The following is a 13,878-nucleotide window of genomic DNA, read 5'->3' as shown; positions in this document are numbered from 1 at the left end:
AGAAAAACAAACATGTTCTCATTTAGAATGAGTGGGAGTTACCAAACTGATTTAGGCCTCTATATTTAACTTCTAGTCAAAAAAGGTAGTTCTATCTAGCAACAATATTATGGCGAACAAAAGAAAAAATTAACTCTCTAAATTTGCAGTAGGGTCTTTTCTTCGGAAGTACCAAATCCCATCTATCACCAGCTCCATGCTTCAGGCCTAAAATGGATCCCCCTGAAGCAATGACAGAATTTTTGCCAAGTGACTAGGATATAAACACCATTTTAGTTGCACAGCGAGACATATGATCTAAAGAAAACTGGTTCAAAAACAGGCAAGTGGGTTTCTACAGAATAAATGAGAGCCCCATCAATGGCTTCATCTTCAGGGCTTTGTGTCTGTGCTTGTGTGGTGGCTCTTTGTTTCATCTGTGGATAATGGTGGCACAAAGTTTTCATAATTCCTTACATTAATGAACTGCTATAAATTTGTTTTTGGTATTCTAGAGAGTCCTAACTTCAGCTTCTGGGCAATGCTGAGGAGGCACCCTATATTCTAGACTTACCTTTTGCAAGGTGTACCCTCAGCATTGTGGGCGATCTCCATGGGAGAATATTCTATTTAAAGAACTACTATCCCAGCATAAAACAAAAAATCATTTATGAAGATGCAGGAGACTCAGAAAGCTCTCAATTATGTTTGCACAAGCACAATGTCACAGCCTCCTTTCCCCACTCCACAAGGGGGTCAGGAAGAGAGTACTCAGCTGTGAGAAAAGACATACAGAAGAATTCACGTGGTCATGAGAGCGAGGACATGGCTGATCCTCCAAGGAGGATATGTCATACACTTCATGAGCCCAAGAGTGTGCTGTAGGGTCTGAAGGGCAAGATGCTGGTTCACTGACGTAAAGGAGAGGGAAAAAAGCTTCAACCAACTAGAAAAACAGTCTCTATGCATGCTATTTTTGATTTCAAACACAGGTATCAATTCCTTCTCTCAGAGAGTCCATTTTAAAATAGGATATATTTTTAAAGGAATATTTAAAGGACACATTAAAATTTATTTAAAAAACTTTTCAAAAGAAACAAAAGGTATGAATTTTATTTAATCCTTGAGGAAATGGTTCTTTTCTCATCCACATAAATCATTCGTTTTGTTTTTCTTTATCTCCTTTATTAATCTACATTAGAAAAATAAACTTTTCATACACTAAGAACAAGGAAACCACTCTCAATTGACAAAATGTACCAATGCAACACAATGATTACTTTCACCTTTAATTTACAGGCAGCCAGATTCAAAATCCTTATAGTTGCTTAAACTTAAAAATGACAATGACAACCTAAAAGGTATAATGTTGATTGGAACATTTAATTGGAAAATTGATGATTTTCCATTTCCAATTAAATCTCTAGATAGAAATGAAAAAATTAAAAATCATATTTAAGAAAAGCCAAATCTTGGGTTGTGAGGTATCCTTTTAAGGATGTTTCAGCAGAAAAAAACAAAGGCTCTCACAATTGTGTAGCTGCCTGGATTAGGTGGGTACCCTGATCAAAGAGATGGGGGATGATTTGGCTTTAGTATTCTAATGATAAAGTTTATAATGAGAAAAACATGTTGCTACAAAATCCAGTCTCTTCCTCAGATGCCTTCCACAGAGGGCAGGAAGCTTTGTCAGTTTTGTTTGCTGATGATGCCTGGTTCCGCCAACAAATAACACCTGTCACATGGTGGGTAGTCAATATACATTTGTTGAATAAATACGAAAAAAAGAAATGTACAGTATGTTTGTGAAGCCAATTGTGTGTGCATTGCTATTGAGGTACACAAAGAGTCTTTGTTTTAAATTTGAGAATGAGGACTTTCAATGGAATATATCTATAAAAATGAAAGAAAGACATTATTGTCTGGACTTTTGTACAGCAAGAGAAGAAAAACCACTAGCAAAGAGCCAACTCACCTGATAGGCCTGGATCAAGCATGCAGCTGTGGAGAACACCCCTGGGACTCTAACTCCAGCACTCTACAAGCTGGGTACTTGGGCAGGACAGCAGCAGCACTCACGAACTGGGCAGCACCTGTTGGTGAGGGCTGATCACATGGATTCTCTCATTCCAGCCTTACAATCAGTCCTTCAGGTACATACTTTTTCTGACTTTGCTGATGAGGAAACTATGCACAGAGGTTATACAGCTTAACAAAGGGTTCTCACCTAATGAGCAATGAAATGGGATTTTAGCCCTTCTTTGCATCTAGTCTTAGAGCCAATACCCAAGAAGCACTGTACTGTATGCATCGTCTGAGAAACTTACTCTTCCTGGGCCTCAGTCTTTAAAAGGTGGGCAGTTGACTTAATAAGAATTAAGGATCAATGATTAAGGTTCAAGGCACTCCAAAATTCTGGTCTTTATTGAAAAGGCTACAGAAGTCTCACCTTAATAATACACTATAATCTTGATATTCTTGGTTAATTAAACATTGGAAACCAATTTCATAGTAATTGAGGTCAGAAAAAAGTACTCATGACATTTTAGAATATGATGACAAAGCCACAGATAAATTTCAATGCACCTGTAATTACTTAAAACTGTTATAGCATGCAATGTGTTACCACAACAGCCAGAGAAATACTAATTTACTCAGCCTATTCTTCTAGACCAGTAAATACTAGGATTAAATAGATATTTTCATTGAATGTATTCTACCCCTCACTGCCATTTATAGATAGCTTACTTGTCAAAGATTACTTTCTAATTGTTTTATGTTTCCTAACGAACCTGCAATACTTTGGCAAGGACCTCAAACAATAGTAGACAGTAGGTGTAAAATAGATGGCTACACTGAATGGATGACTAAAAGGATGCCTCCTAAGTACCCATATCTTGAAATACACTTTATTGTGCCTTGCTTTCAATTTGTGATTTTAAAATCTAGAAATCACCTATTTTATGTAATAACAATAAAATCCTTCTTTGTTGAAAACATGCACAAATAAAGTTTACATGCTCAAAACATTAAATAGCAGTAATGGTCAAGCTTTCCAATAATAAAATACATTTTGGTAAGGTTTTCATTTTACAAAAACTCAAAATAGCTTTATGAGTTCACAAAATAATATGATATTTCTCAAGATATTAACATATTCTTATACTGGAAGAGCATAGAATAAAATTTACTTGGAGATTGAGCATTTGCTTCTTTAAGAAATACTTCTTTTAGTATTTCTACTTTAATATTATGAAAGCTACATAATTACATTCAGATTCATTAACTATTCCAGTAGTTAATTTTTAAAACTTATGATGAATAGTTTTGTTTAAAATATATAACATTGGTAATATGCAAATCTGAATTTGTAATAAAGAAGGGTTTGCATTCCTGATTTTTTTTTCTGATACAACCAATGACGAAATAACTAATGGTTCCACAGAGGATAAAATGTCTCAAATCTGTTGGTTCTGAAGGTGAAGTGAGATTTTTGTACTGATACCGTGCATCACTGAGATGCCAGGAGGAAATGGAATTAAACTCAGATAGTTCAAATGGAGAGATTTTAATGAAGGGACAACCTACAGAGGTGTTGGCAGGGTCGGGGGGAACCAGCGAGATATGCTTAGAACCCACTGACCAGCAAACCTCCCCCTGAAGATGGAGAAGGAGGAAGGAGTGTTACTGGAGTGAGAGCTTGAGCCCAGGGGAGGAGGATGGGCCGCTGAGCAGGAGGCACCATCCTGAAAGAAGAATCCTCTGCCAGAGGCTTTTCAGGGTCATTTCTTCACACTCTCTGCAGGGAAGCAGGGAGACAGCAGGAAGAAATATCCTAACCTCACTCTCTTCCCTCTACCGGTGCCTTCCATTGGCCAAATCACCCAGAGGCCAGTTGGTGGCGATCAGCATCCTGGCGGCAAGAGGAGGGAATAGGAGGGCAGAGACTGGCTCAGGGGTGGTGGAGCATGCACATTAGGGGCTCAGTTGTTCAAGTAGCTGTCACTGATGCCTGATGAGGGTGGGAAGACCGAGCATGCTCCTCTGACCTAATTTCTAAGAAATCTACCAGAAATAACATTTGGGGATTTTTCCATTTAATGAATTTTTAAAAAAATACCCGCCCTCTCAGCCCCATTTCTCATTTATTTACCTCTCTTGAAGTGGCATTTAAATTTCTTCTTTCATTTTCCTTTTGGTAACAAAGAAGTCTGTGGCTCAACAGATGTTTCTCTAAGACCCCATCCTATTAGGTCTCTGAGCTGTGGGAAGTATTTATACAATTGCCAGCGAATACAAGATCCAGGAATTTCCCTAAGATCCCTAACAAAATTGGTGATAAGTAGTTCTACATGTTAATCCAGCCACCCACGGATGACAGCACTTACCATTTCTTTGATAAATGCCAAATGCATTTGAAGTACATACCTGAAATATTTGTTTAAATGCTTTCTAATCTATTAATTTTATAAATGTGTGAGTCTGTTTTGTATACCTTCTGATTACAGGATAAATGTAAATAAATCCAAAGAGTAATCAAAGCTACCACTTTCAAGAAGCCTTCTTTGTAGAACCGGAAGAGTCTTAAATAGGCTTTTCAGGTATACATCTCTTATTATCGCTGAACTCCAAGTCCTGCAAGGCAGGCGTCATGTATGGGTCACCTTTACAGTAGGTACAGGCCCTAAAACAGTGACATGCACATTGCAGGCACTCCATAAATGTTTGCTGAATTGGCTAAACCTTGGTTTGTCCCCATAATCAACCACCACAAACAGCACACAGATAATTACTTCTTGGAAAGATTCCAACTAGTGTTTGATGTTACCTATGTGGTTTTTCTCTCAAGATCTCAAGAGCAGCTCTGTAGGATTACATTATTTTCTATTTTTTTTTTCCTTTGACCTTAATGTCATCTACTTCAATAACGGCTTCATACAAAATTCCTACCAGCACACAGCACAGCAGATTCAAGGCCTTGTTTTAAAAATGGTGCCAGCTTCTCTTAATTTGGAAGATATATTGTCTCTCCTGAACATGGGTTAAGAAAATGCATAATTGGGTATTAACATAAGAGCTGAAGATACTTTAAATGCACTGTCGCATTTTTATAAGATAAAAAAAATTTTAAGAATCAAAATGTTATCAACAGACCTGTCCTTCATTAAAAAGTAAAACTGCATTTTCCTACATTTTATGAAAGTGTCCAATTACGAACAATTTTGAAATGTAACTTTTAAAAACGTAAACAGCAAAAATGTTGTATTTAGAATAAATCTGGACAGGCAAAAAAAAAAAAAAAATACCCAGAAGACAGAGTTTTTGGTGAAAGTTAAGATAGTTCATCTTTGAACAACTTAGAATCTTTCCTGCATTTTATAGTCTAGTTCCAGGCATTAATTTGAAATAACCTTGAAATCCTAAATCTAACACCCTTCGGAACAAAGTAGCTTTTCTCTTCTGCTTTATGAGCAAATGGACTAAATACTAGGGAATGGTACTGTCTGGGCCTTTGAACCAAGACTGAAAGAGATGAAATCCTATATGATATGTATAAACATTAGAGAATCCATTTTGATTTAATAAAAGGATGAATGTGTTCTATATCCTGTGAGAAAATGGTTCCCTTTTCCTGAAAATGTTATCTCATTCCAACAATAGAGGGTTGGTTTTTTTCCAGGGTGTGGTGTCGGGGGTGGACAGAGTTGCCATGAATATGGCATCTATCAAGACTGCTGTTATATTCATTTCTCAAAATGCACTGAAGTAGGAAATTCAGAATGCAGTTAGAGAAAATAAATGTTTGCCTTCAAAATATAAGGCCACATTTAAAGCAGAAGGTAAAGTATAGAACAGTTAACAGTATAAATTCTTTATCTGCAATTTTGGAATTCCCTAAATCTCTGTAACACATCACTTTTAAAAGCCTCAGAGAAGTGGTTCTATAATAATTTACCAATAATTCAACCTCTCAAAAGTCTTAGCAAGTTAAACCTTATAATCTTACATTTTAGAAATGACCCACCTTGATCCTTTTATTCTTCAGAATATCTCTCTCAAATTTTCATTTGTTTTTCATTAATTGATGAATAATGAGACATTTTAGGTACCTGTCCACAAAGAAATGAAATTTTCACTTTCCAGGAACCTAACAAATGAAAAGATAGAAATCAATTCCAACAGAATATTACCAAAGAAATCTTTTAGAATGGACTGTTAAAATTATTTATTTATATTTATCTGGCTCTACTATTCGTGGTACATTTACACTTCAAAGCTAAACCTCAAATAACATCATAGTGAGTGGTTGACTTCATGTTTAACTGAGACCTTGAAGACTGAAAAAGACCATGACAAACACACATCTATTGTCTTGGCTACTGTATCCGTCTTCATCACCATTCTGATAGTCTGCAATGTATTGCAGCTCACCCTTTGGGAAGGACTGAAGTAGACATCTGTTTGTTCTGCTTGCTCAGCATTCCTACCCTAATTTTCCTTTGGAGAACCCCTTTATTCTAGACCACGTGAAGCTAATGCCAAACCCCATTCCAAGGGATGCACCTGAATCCAACCTCCATCATCTAAACAGTGCCTTCTCCACGTTCAGAGAAGAGCAGGTGACTCAAACTGCTCTCATAAGAACAGACCTGGTACTTCTGCTGCAAATATTGAAGAGCAAGTACTCTTTTTCCTTGCTAGGACTAAGCTGGTAGTACCTTCTACGAGGCTATCGTATGGAAACAACTTGTCTGAAAATGAAGCCACAACTAGAAAACAGATCCTGGTAACCCGGATTGATGGATCCAGCCCTACCTTATATGGCAGGATCTAACCCGAGGCTTTTTGCATCAACCAATAAAGTCCTTAAGCCAGTTTGAGTTGGTTTTGTCACTTGCAGCTAAAAGAATTCTGACTCTAACAATGTGACAATAGCAAAAATAAACATAACTGCTTTTGACGTTTCTAATGGATTTTCCTCCCTATATACATGATTTCATTTAATCCTCACAATTCAGAAAAGCACATATCTATTAACATTAAATTAATATTCATTATTTTGAACACATACTATGTGGATAAGGGATGAGGAAAGCCAAGGCAGTAATCAATGTGAAATCTTGCTTATACGGGAGGGACGTGGAGGTTACATATCTCAGGGCACTTAACAGATATCAAATGAAAGAATAAACTGTGTGGGAGAGGCAGGAGGTGATTCTTCATCAGTTCCTGGATGAAAAATTAGGAGATAATGAACTCCGAACAGGCAGCCTCATGAGAATGGCTCAAGCAACAGGACATAGAGAGGGAGTTAGGTTAGACATGGGGTTCTTGGGAGTTTTCACCTCTGGGTGGGTGCAGCTGTTGTCAGTGGGAAAGAGAAAAAGGAAGGGGCTGAGTTTGGAAGGCAGGGAGGGAGAAGACAGTGTGAGTCAGTGAAAAAGGGCCCTTAGAATGACAAGTCTGGACCAGAGAGAGGCTAAGACTGGAAATACAAGTTGGGTAACCACTGGCATACAGATGGCAGTTCAGGCTTGGGCACTGCCCACCAGAGCCTCAGCATGAAGAGGGGGAGGCTGGCCACCACCTCCCTCTGAGTAATCGTAATCCTGCTTGTGAGCTCCTGAAAACAGGCTCTTTCACTCGCCCCAGCTCTTGCTCTTGATTGCAACCCGGCATTCAAGAGGCACCCCGTAAATACCTGTGGAGTGACCGACAACACAGCGCCAGGGCACTGAAAAGACCCCAGGGCGCCAGGAACTGGTTCTACAAGGGTGTCCCTCTCGGTCCCCTCCAGCGCGCCGCCAGAGCTGCCAGTCTTGGCCGCTACACCGGATGCAGCCTCATTATTCAGCTCTCACCTCTTAAATTAGTTCATGCCCTCACATTAGTTGTAATCACAGCTTGCAACGCTTTCTGGGGATGTCTCAGAAAGATCTGAGTTGAAAAAATATTTTTTTGTCATTTTAATTTAAAGTAAAATTGCTGCTTCTTCCCCGCCCCTTCCTTTCCTCCTGGCCCACCCAGCGACCCCAGCCGGCCGTGCTCAACGGGGGCCGGCGGGGGTCAGAGGTGAGATTTTCTCCACATAATTCCTTAAACAGCTATCAACTAAGTCTCAAAGAAAAAAAAAAGAGATCTAGAAGCAGAGACGTGGCTGCTGGCGATCCCAAAGCTAGTGTACGCGCATGGGGGAAAGCGTACCCTGGGGGCGGCCGGCAGGCCGGGCCAGAGGCTAGCCCCGAGGCCGAGGGCAGGAGCGCTCTGCCGGCGCCCCGCGTCTCTCCAGCTCCCGAGGCTGCGCTGGCTCCGCTGAGCACGCCGAGATCAAGGTCGCCCGGTGGGGACCGGAGCGCCAGGAGCCGGTGGGAAGCGTTCCAGCCGGCCTCTGCCAGGGATCCGGCGCCGCGTTTCTGCTTTGGACTTGACGGACAGGTCCGCCCGCCCTCCCGCCGCCCTACAACCAGCCCGCGTTCATCCTTCAGGGCTATGTCTCCCGCACCCGGGCTGAAACGCCTGGAGCGCGCCCTTCCTCTCCCCATCTTCGCAGCTCTCCTTTCTCCCTGCCACTTGGCAAAGCTGCATTTTGACTTTCACGTTTTGGACTACGTGTGTGTAGTTCCAAGTCCATGCGTGGCACGAAAATCCATTTAGGGTAAAAATTATTCTCGAAAAATCACCCATCTCAGGATTTGGTGCCTACACTCAAGGCTAGGAGGTGCAGGTACGGGTGCGTAAAGCATGCCGTAAGGGTGCACAGTAAATAAAAAGTACGGATGCAAAATGTAAATTTTAAGTGCAAAACAGAAAAGCAGTACTCGTTGCCGCCCCGCACGCTGGATTTTAAGGGTCACGAAGGTGGGCCTCGGCTGCTTTTGCTCAGCCCCGCGTCCTCAGCGCCCGGCCCAGTACCCCGTACTCCATAGGGGTTCAATAATCTCTCCTGAATAAGTGACCAAATTAACAAATGAATGAATGACCGCTGGATCCAACCTCCGCGGCCCGCAGAGCAGTCGCTGCGGGAGGCGGGAGAGAGCGAGAGGCCAAGCTCCACCATTGCGGCCGCCAGCTGGGGCAGAGGGACACGGAGACACCCGGCGCCCCGGCTCCGCACCGAGTCCCCGCCTTGAGTGCCGGCCCAACAGCTCCCGGGCACCACGTGCGCCCCCCGGAACCGCGCAGGCCCCGCCCCGCCGCGCGCGCACGCGCCCCGCAGCCCGGCCGCCCGGACCTTGCGCCAGGCTCGCCCAGCGCGCCGGCTGCCCTCGCGCCCGCGCCCGCTGGGGGGCGCTCCCCTCCCACCCGGCGCGCCCACAGGCTGGCGGGCGACTCGCAGCCTCCAACGATTCCACTCCGGACCCCGGTGCGCGCCGCCTCCTACCTGAGGGCCGACGAGCGGGGGCGGGCAGGAGGGCCGAGGGAGGCGGAACAGGATCCAGGCGCGAGGCGGTAGGGGAGAAAGCGAGCGGCCGAGGCGACACTCCGTGCGCGGACGCGGGCGCGCGCCCGCGCTCCCCGCCCGCGCTCCCTTCGTCGACTCCCGGCTAGAGCCCAACCCTGCTGCCGCGCGCCGCCCGCCTCGCCGCGCCTAATAACAACGGCGCCCGGGGTCAGGTGGCCGAGCGCGGACAGCGCCGCCATTGGCTCAGTGGGGAGCGCGGCGTGTCAGGATTGGCTGGGGGGCGTGGCCTCGACCGGGGCGGGGGCAGGGCCTCAGAGGGAGGCGGGCCGGGAGGTGGCGGGGGCGGGGCCAGGCCGAGGTCCGCGCCTTTGTGCCCGGCGCGCGCTCTCCGCCCGCTCCGGCTGCAGCGCCGGCTGCATCAATAATTCAGAGCGGCGGCGGCGGCGGCAGCGGCGGGTGCGGGCAGGAGGCGGCGGCAGCAGCAGGTCCGGGCAGCAGCGGGACCGAGCAGCAGCGGCTATGCATCCAAGTGCGGCTGGGCAGCCGCGGCACCCCTGAGGCCCGGGCGGGGCTCCGGGAACACAGCGCGGAGGGGACGCTAGTCCCGGAGTGAGAGGAAGAGGTGGTGTCCAGAGCGGCGGCAGCGGAGCTGCGCACAGAGCTGAGGAGGGGGCTTCTGAGCGGGACTGGGACGGGGGGGGGGCGGCTGGCGCGATCAGCCCCGGGGGTGGGGGGCGGGGTGGGCCCCGGCGGCGCAATGCTGGGCGTAGTGGAGCTGCTGCTGCTGGGGGCTGCGTGGCTGGCGGGCCCGGCCCGCGGGCAGAATGAGACGGAGCCCATCGTGCTGGAGGGCAAGTGCCTGGTGGTGTGCGACTCCAACCCCACCTCCGACCCCACGGGCACAGCCCTGGGCATCTCTGTGCGCTCCGGCAGCGCCAAGGTGGCTTTCTCTGCCATCAGGAGCACCAACCACGAGCCGTCCGAGATGAGTAATCGCACCATGATCATCTACTTCGACCAGGTGAGTGCTCCTTCCTCCCGCGGCGTGCAGATTGGGCTGGTGAGGGAGGGGTGGATGGAAGACCGATGCCCGGTCCTCTCCAAGGGCTCTGCGGAGGCGCGGGGACGATAGTCCGGGACCGATTCCTGCCCACTCCCCTTCGTTCCCGTCTCGTTGTAGGTACTAGTGAACATTGGGAACAACTTTGATTCAGAACGCAGCACTTTCATCGCCCCGCGCAAAGGGATCTACAGTTTTAACTTCCACGTGGTAAAAGTCTACAACAGACAGACCATCCAGGTCAGCCGACGCCTCGGGCCGGGCCCTGGCCCCGTAGGGGGGTTACTGGCCGCAGGGGTGCTCGGGCTGTCCGGAGGTGGTAGGCAGAAGTGGCAGCTGCATGTACTTCGGGCTGCTTGGAGGGACAGATAGCGGGGCCTCTCAGTTCTGTGGCTTCAACTGTCTTCTGCTTTCCCTGTCTCTGGCTCTTGGGATCCAGCCCATCCCCCGAGAGACAGAATTTTCTGCTTCTGCCTTCCGGGCCCCTCCGAAGGGTTCCCTGGATTGCAGGGACTTCCTTGTAACGGCTGTTGTTAGCGCCCCATACAGCTGCCGCTTGGGGAGCCTTCCCGGACTCCCCAGGAAGCACCGTCGACAGTACACCCCACCCCTTGCCCCGGCTCAGAAGCCTGCGATGCGGCTTGTGTGCTTGTCTTCAGCACCACGGACGGGGCCCCCGTTTTCTCCCACTTGTCCCCCAATCCCCACCCTGTGCGGACTCTGGGTTTTTGAGCTAGCTGCATTTAGCCCCGGAGGGTGAGGGGTGGAGAGAGAAGGGAGGGAGGGGACGTAGTGCTACTCTCTCCTGGCTCCAGCCGTGTCCCAGCAATCACTCGCCGGCTCTCCGGGCCCCCAAAGATATCCAGGTTTCCCTTGGCCGCCGAGAGAGGAGGGACGCACAGCTGGGGAGAGGGCGCGAGGCCCTTGGCTGACGGTGCCACCACAGGGACAAAACCGGGCGGTGGCGGGCGCGGCTGGATGGGGGCGGGAATTGAGCCCGTGGTTTGGGGAGGAAAATATGTTGTGCCGCTCGGTGCGAGATTTCTAATCAGAAATCACAGTGGCTTCTCCACTGTGTCCTGGCAGCTGGGTCCAGGGGGAATCAGGGGCTTTTTGTTTGTTTTTGTTTTTCCGGTAGCGCCAGAGGGAGCCTGAGTTGCTGGGGTTTTTTTGTTTGTTGTTTGTTTTTTGAGGCTGAGGGGAAACGAGAGAGAGGTCAAAGGTCTCAGGGCGCTAGAGCCACCTCATGGGTTTATTAAATTGGATCACGGAGCACAGTCGAGATTCGCTTGGCGCGCTCATTTGAGAACTGGAATAAGAGCAACTCCCGTTTTGGGGACAGACCCTTCCTGTCACCCAGATGTATGGTCTTTCGCCCCACTGGAGCCTCAGCAGTAAGCTGCAAAGCCCCTTTTCCTCCATTCGCCCCCTCCCCCCGACCCCCCACCTCTCCGTGCTTCCAGGCCTTACAGGCTGTTAGCCAAGCAGGGAGGAGGTTCGCTCCACCGCGGCTTCGGTGCCCGCCTAGGTTGCGCCTCTGAAGCGGGCCTTTCTCTTTCTCAGGTGAGCCTCATGCTAAACGGGTGGCCAGTGATTTCAGCCTTCGCTGGTGACCAGGACGTGACCCGGGAGGCCGCCAGCAACGGAGTCCTAATCCAAATGGAGAAAGGCGACCGAGCATACCTCAAGCTGGAGCGGGGAAACTTGATGGGGGGCTGGAAGTACTCGACCTTCTCCGGATTCCTCGTGTTTCCTCTCTGACTGGCTCATAGCCGGAAGGGAGGCAGGGAGAGGGCGAAGGCAGGAAGGGGAGTGAGAAAGAGGCTGAAATTAAGAGGGCGAGAAAGCAGCACGACTTGAAACTTCCTACATGTTCTGTAACTGTATCTGGGAAAAAGGTGCGCGCCAGCGGTGGGACAACTTTGTCCGTTTCCTTATTAGGAGAAATAAATTTCGCTTAGCTCTGCGCACTCCCATTTCCAAAAATAAACTCGCCTCCCCCATTCCATTTGCAGTAATCAAGAAAGAGACTGCCTTGTCATTGTTTCTTATCCCCCAACTTCATGTTTCCTGCAATTTATTTAAAGAAACTTTGTATTTCACCACATAATCTGAAATCTTTCTCCCTAGCCCCCTCTGAATCCTTCTGCCTACTGAAATTTGATATATTACCCGCCCCCAACCTTTTTTTTTTTTTCAGTTTGGAAAGGGGTAAGGTTTTTTTGTTGTTGTTTTGTTTTGGATGGGGAAGGTAGTTTTAATTTGGCAAGTGTTGCTCTTCTTAAAACACTGCTCAAGTTAATTAGCTGAAGATACTTAGTATCCTCGGCTGCTTGTTAGCAGAGAAAGGACACCTTAGTGGTGACTGGTTTAAAAAATATAAATATATATCATTTGTACACGAAGAACTCTTCCCAGTGGAAACTGGCTGTGTTTCCGTATTTCTATGTCCTATTCGGAGTGATCGTGAAATCTAAGGCTGCTTGATGTTCTGATGCTTGTCAATGCCGTCGTGCTCTGTGGCTCCACGAAACGCCAAGGAACTTCTTCCGGACGCTTCCTCTTCCTCTGTAACATACGTGTGAATAGCCAAGGTTTAATTTTGCTTTAATAAAGTCGAAGTGGGACTTTTATTTTTCTGAAACAGCTTTCTAAAATCCGCATCTTCCCCAGCTGCGAGGTTGGGGGTCTGGGGTGCCAAAGGGCGAGGTTCCGAAAGGCAGGAGACTTGGGGGAACGCAACCATAGAAAGGCCTGGGCGCGAGGGCTTCCTCGCAAAGCCGGCCTTGCGCTCCTTCCTGAGCCAGGCCGGGAACCAGCACTGCATTCGCCTGTGTTCACAGCTTTGGCGCAAACGTAAGAAATGTGGCCGAAATCTTGCTAGGCCAGGCGCGGCCGCCGGCCCAGGACCGAAGTTTGATTTTTTTCTTTGCATTCCAAATGCATCAGGAATAGTCCCAGTTTGAGGACCCAAACCACCCTCCCTGGAGCGGCAGACTCCTCACGCCTTCTGTCCCTGGATGTCTCCCACCGCGTCCGACCCGCAGTTCCCGAATCAGCGTATGTTTTATACACCGCCTCTGAATCCGGAGTCCACCCGCCGCATACTCGGGCGCCCAGGACCTATGATTCCGCTCATTCACAGGACTTTATTCAAGAGGTTCGTCCAGGAGTTTTGATTGTATCAGAACATAATGTGAAAGCAAAATTGAAATAAATGACTTCGTTTTAAGTCTGGAAGGCTGACCCAGTTGCTTCGGCAGCGGGGAGGTCGGGAGCCGGAGCGAGTGGGCAGCCTAGGGCGAAGGGCCGGGAGCTGGGAGCTGCAGCCTGGTGGTCCCCTGCAGTTGTGGTACCTTTCAGAGAAACTTTTTCCTGGCCCAATATTCAGGAATGAATTTTATTTCCTCTAGGGGCGTGGGGAAAAGGGAGAGTT

The 13,878-nt window shown here is 47.6% G+C and overlaps 1 protein-coding gene and 1 long non-coding RNA gene across 9 annotated transcripts in view; one reads left to right on the top strand and one right to left on the bottom strand.

Moving 5' to 3' along the window:
* The window catches only part of LOC116471240 (uncharacterized), a 69,437-nt gene extending 59,805 nt beyond the window's left edge, over positions 1–9,632 (bottom strand). For 2 of the 8 annotated variants that reach the window (XR_004248764.2, XR_009214196.1), the window contains exons 1-3: positions 9,362–9,443; positions 6,005–6,127; positions 1,955–2,166 (exon numbers count right to left, since the gene is read on the bottom strand). This is a non-coding gene — a long non-coding RNA (uncharacterized LOC116471240). Of the gene's footprint in view, positions 1–1,954; positions 2,167–4,132; positions 6,128–9,361 lie in introns of all 8 variants that reach the window. The other 6 variants (XR_009214195.1, XR_009214193.1, XR_009214197.1 and 3 more) reach the window with 6 other exon arrangements.
* A 505-nt stretch (positions 9,633–10,137) lies between these two features.
* CBLN1 (cerebellin 1 precursor) lies at positions 10,138–13,674 on the top strand. Its single transcript, XM_032157296.2, has 3 exons — positions 10,138–10,403; positions 10,563–10,682; positions 12,006–13,674. The coding sequence occupies exons 1-3, from the start codon at positions 10,140–10,142 to the stop codon at positions 12,201–12,203; spliced, it is 582 nt and encodes a 193-aa protein (XP_032013187.1). The 5' UTR covers positions 10,138–10,139; the 3' UTR covers positions 12,204–13,674.
* Positions 13,675–13,878: the final 204 nt, after the last annotated feature.

Source organism: Hylobates moloch, unplaced genomic scaffold (assembly GCF_009828535.3).
Source record: "Hylobates moloch isolate HMO894 unplaced genomic scaffold, HMol_V3 SCAFFOLD_6, whole genome shotgun sequence".
NCBI classification, from domain to species: Eukaryota; Metazoa; Chordata; class Mammalia; order Primates; family Hylobatidae; genus Hylobates; species Hylobates moloch.
Note: the sequence above shows the minus strand (reverse complement) of the source record. Positions and strands in the feature narration are given on the sequence as shown.